Consider the following 4,892-nt stretch of genomic DNA (forward strand, 5'->3'; position numbering starts at 1 on the left):
GTGTGTGTGTGTGTGTGTGTGTGTGTGTGTGTGTGTGTGTGTGTGTAACAGAGCAGCTGAGTTGACTCCCACAGTCAGTGAAACATCTGACTTCAACTTGAAAAGGCCCTCCTCGCGTCTCACCTTCCTGAACGGAGGCCACTCCTCCTCCTGCTCTAGGTCGGGGTTGTCGCTCGGGTCGTGGGGGTCATCGCAGGGGTCGCAGTCGGTGTGGAAGACATTGGCTGTGCTGAGTATGTACAGAGGAGTGAGAGCGACACCTGACGCGTCCCAGAAACGTACAGTGCCGTCTTCGTGCCTGTAAATGTTGAGATTTAAACAAAAACCTGTCAACATAAAACACAATCATGACTCTGCAGCTCTATGTGTCTAAATGAGGAAACCTAATAACGAAAAGTTAACAATATTTTTCAATTACTGCAGAATTATTTTCATCATCATAGGAACACTGATGATCTTTTCAATTTTAAGCGTCTGGGCGTCTTGTTCACGAGTGATGTTAGGATGGAGCGAAAGATTGACTTTTGGATTGGGGCTTCATTCTCAGTAATGAGGGTGTTGCTTCGGTCAGTTGTAGTGAACAAAGAGTTGAGTTCCTCATTAGCGAGCTCAGAGCAGAGTCCCTGCTCCTCTGCATCAAAAGGAGTCTGCTGAGGTGGATTGGGCATCTGATTAGGATGCTAATGCAAAAGCTAACAGGCTAAGCTAAGGTTAGCCTTCCATGAAGCAGCTGTTGTCCTCCATCATTTTTAGTTTCAGGCTGAGTCGTTTCTGCATTCTCCTGTCTGTAAAAACACTCTGGTTTAATTTAAAAAGGCTGATAATCAGATAGTCCAAGACTGACTTTCAAGAGCTCGCAGCCTCGCACGTCATTGTTTACCCAGTATGCTTTGCAGCTGGAAATAAAACATTACTGTCGGTGTGACAATATATATTTTTTAATTTATAAAAACTAAAACATCCCGCAATATTTTTACACTCTTTGTTTTATAGTTGAAGTAAACGTTTATCAAATAATGTCTAATGTTACAACTAGCCGGGGTTCCCTGTAAGAGGTTTATTTTGTGATTTGAAATTTTTATTGCCTAACCGAATTGAAATAAAAATAAATAAATAAATAAATACATTTTAAAAACATCTGCATTGTGTGGGAGTGTGTGCACAAACCCTGTCAATAGCAGTTCTTGCTGTTTGGGTGGTGGTGCCAGGTTTTTCCCTCCACAGATTGGCCAGCTCTGCACAAACAAACAAACAAACAAACAAACAAACAAACAAACAATCAGGAGCGAAAGCAAGTAAGGACTCTGAAAGCTCCAGCGGTATTTATCGGCAGTTCGTACTAAGTTTAACGGCACAGAAAAAGAAAATGTTCTGCTTCCTTTGTTACCATGACCTCAGCTTAAAAATTTACAACAGAAAATGTATTTCCTGTTTGCAGCTTCCAGTTTCTTTGACACAGATAGTGTCTCTGGTTGGGCCTCACACAGACGAAGATGCATGATTTATCAACCTAACANCCTTCAGTTGCATTTTCTGATCCTGCTTGAAAAATGTGCAGAGTTCTTGTTCAAACTCAGTGTTTAGCAAAACCATCGTAATCTAAAAATAAAAAAATAAAATCTTAATCTTAAATGAAATAATTTGCCAGTGCAGTAAAGCAACTGCACTTGGTAAGACCTTAGATAATAATCTTGTTAGCCTGGAAATTTTCCTACACATTCTGCTCTTGCTTAGTGCCTCTGTCACAAAGCAAGATCATAAAAACTTGTTGAATGGATGTAAGATTGCAAAACCTGTCCCTCTAACCAAGTCTTACAGTGTGTGAGCACAACCTGGTCAGTCTGACTGTAGGAGTCTCTCACCCGGACTGTGAAGTCCTCCACAAGATCTTGTTGATGGCTTTACAAGGAAAYGGACCTGGAACAAAAAAATAAACTGACATTAGCTTTAAAAAAAAGAGTTATGCTAGGTTCAGACTGAATGTGTTTTGAGCACCAGGAGAGTCAGGTCTACATGCAAAGTCTTTGGTGGAGGCATGTCTAGGGGTGTCGATAAGCTGTACAGCACATCTGGTGCTCTTGCTTTCAGTAAATAAAGCAAAGCCACTTCATTTCATCCAYCATTGTACAAAGACCAGCTGAGGAAAACGACCAAGAGGCACTTCCCGACACGTCTAGAGCAAATGATGAGCATCTGACCTCAAAGTGMACAACCATCCAACTAGCGTTGGGACGCATTTTTGATGCTGAAAATGTGTTCGGTGTGAACATAGCATTATAGGTTTGGTCTGATTAAAGTTGTTTTTTAGTCTGAACATAGAGTTAAATAATATATTTTAATAAGAGTTTAATTCTGTCATTTTTAGCCATGTACTCCAGATTGTTTGGATTATTTCAGCATTCATCTAAAAAAAAGTCATGACTGATTATTCTGCTCTCAGTTAGCTGATGCTGATCTTTGTGAACAAGGACTGTATGTTATTCAGATCTATCAAGCAAACAACGAGAACGTGATGAGTGTGTCTGTGAGGTGGTTTCTCACCGTAAGGGATGGTGGAGGACACCGGCTGCTGACTGCAGGTGATGTCGCTGCTAACCGCCCACACTGAGTAACCACCATCATTATGGGAACTGACAAATAAGTTTCCAGAGCGTTCCCAGACCAGACTCTCCAGCTGCTGCAGGGAGACACACACATACACACACACACACACACACACACACACACACACAAAACCATGTCACAATTACAATTTAAAGGTAATATCCTAAATCATATTCACCCTCCAAGACATTAACATCAAATACACCCCAACTTTAACCTTCTGTGATCCAAGTACCTGCTTGCCGAGAAACATCTGGTCCACATAGCGGGTGCCTAAATCCCACAGGACCACCAGTCCTCGGCTGTAGCCAATCAGAATCTTCCCTGGCTGCTGAGGATGTTCCTGGAGAGATTCCACTGGTCCTAATGATTTTCCACATCTGTAGTCATCAGGCAGCCTGCAGAAAAATAAATCATGCACATCTCTAGCTTTTCCCCATAAAACATTTATACAACAAAAAGTTAGATTTTTTTTAATGGTTTTCTAGTGTCCAACTGTAAAATCAAAATCTATTTTGAGGAAAATACTCAGCAACTCATTAACTCAATTTCTCTGTTTGAATAAATAACTTATTTAGTGACAAAGTAAGACAAGATAAAGAGATCAAAACACCAATATTCCATATTTTTGATGATTTGTTGGACAGCTGCTAATAAAATTTGATAGAATTTTTTTAAAGTTAAATAAAAATATATATCTTTAAGCTTCATAATGATAATAATGATGATAATCAGTGAATTAAAGTTCCTAATTATGGTTTAGCTTTGGAGAGAACACAGCACAACAGAAATTATAGATGTGAAAGAAATATTTAGAAGTTAATCAGAACAGAGGAGCTTCATGTTCTTGCATCACTTTCAAGAGAAACTCCCAAAGGAAAAGGTTAAACATCTACAAAGTTATCAGCACACAGAACAAACCATCCATAAGAGATAAAACATAGGTTGCTTTTCCCAAAAATAACAAGTCAACATAACATGGGAGCCAAATTTCTGGAGTTTTTGTGGACTAAACATTCTTCTGAGGCAGCAGAGGAATGCAGCACAGGACACACCCTGGAGATGTCAGAGGATTCCCTGAGCCAAAGGGGAAAAAAAAGGTAGGAGCATCGAAAAAGGACAGAAGAGGAGGATGGCAAAGCCTGCAAGCTTCTGGACTTTTCAGCATCATCACACACTAAAGCAACAAAACTGTGGTGGAGTTCACTGAGGAAGATCCTCTGCGGAAGCAAAGAGGCAGAAACATTCCTAACAAAGCAGCCTATTGTCTCTGTCTGTCTGTTCCTGAGTATTTTTAGGGAATCCAGCATTCTGTTGTAGAGTCCTGGTGATGGGCCGTGTGCGTGTGCATTTCTGTTCTCTGCACGATGGATATTCAGCTGAAGCACTTTCCGAACCGGAACGCTGCATTTTGGCAGCTGGTACAAAGCTTCACTGTCTGAAATCTCCCCTCACTTACACACGCACGCGCACACACACACACCTTATCAGGGCCTTCATTAAGCCTCAGTCCTGTTCACTTCCAGAGAAAGCCTCCTTAATGAGAGATGGCTACAACCCAAAGGAGAAACAGGCTAGTTTAAATGAGGTCTACACCTTCATCATGAGAAGGTCTCGTGTTTCTCCTGACATGGTTTCATTCCATTTTATTCTAGTTCACCAMACCAGTTCATTTTCTTCCTATGGACTGTGTGGGAGTTCATTGATCATCTGTGAAAGGCCACTACCAGGTAACAAAATCAAGCCATGTTGATTTATGCATTTAAAACTTCAACTATTAAAAGACAGTTAACTTTTTAAATAATTGACATCAGATACGTCTRAAGGAGATTTTTCCTCCTAAAACGTCACAGTGATAAACTGGCGCCAGAGCTAAAGTAGCACCAGTGCTTTCCGTTTCCACCACCAGAACATCTGGCTTTTTTTTTTTTAAATAGCCATTAAAAACAAAACAGGACCCTATTTTAGATCATCCAGCAACAGCGATAAAATTATCTTCTATTTATTCAAACAACGTGCAACCATTAGTTGATGCCTTTTTTTTTCCTGAAAAAAATAAAATGAAAATAAACAGTCACACTTGGCTACATTCTATAAGCAAGAACCTTTGAACCAGGACTGCCTGCTGACTGACTCAAAGAAATCTGCAGGTGTGTGTTTGTGTGTGTGACCTGCACAGCTGGACATGAAACTGGAGTGTTTAGAGTTTRATAGAAGACAGACTGAGATGCTCCATGGACAAGTTAAAAATATATATTTACTAGGGGTGCAACGATACAGAAAATTCA

General features: G+C 40.3%; 1 protein-coding gene across 1 annotated transcript in view; it reads right to left on the minus strand.

Annotated features, from left to right (window-relative positions):
• llgl1 (LLGL scribble cell polarity complex component 1) overlaps positions 1 to 4,892 on the minus strand; it is a gene marked incomplete in the record, with an annotated part of 56,694 nt that overhangs the window by 25,351 nt on the left and 26,451 nt on the right. The window contains 3 exon segments of the mRNA XM_014006905.1: positions 1,863 to 1,917; positions 2,542 to 2,677; positions 2,840 to 3,002. Of these exon segments, the coding sequence (XP_013862359.1) occupies positions 1,863 to 1,917; positions 2,542 to 2,677; positions 2,840 to 3,002 (354 nt within the window).

Source organism: Austrofundulus limnaeus, unplaced genomic scaffold, assembly GCF_001266775.1.
Source record: "Austrofundulus limnaeus strain Quisiro unplaced genomic scaffold, Austrofundulus_limnaeus-1.0 Scaffold38, whole genome shotgun sequence".
In the NCBI taxonomy this organism is placed as follows: domain Eukaryota; kingdom Metazoa; phylum Chordata; class Actinopteri; order Cyprinodontiformes; family Rivulidae; genus Austrofundulus; species Austrofundulus limnaeus.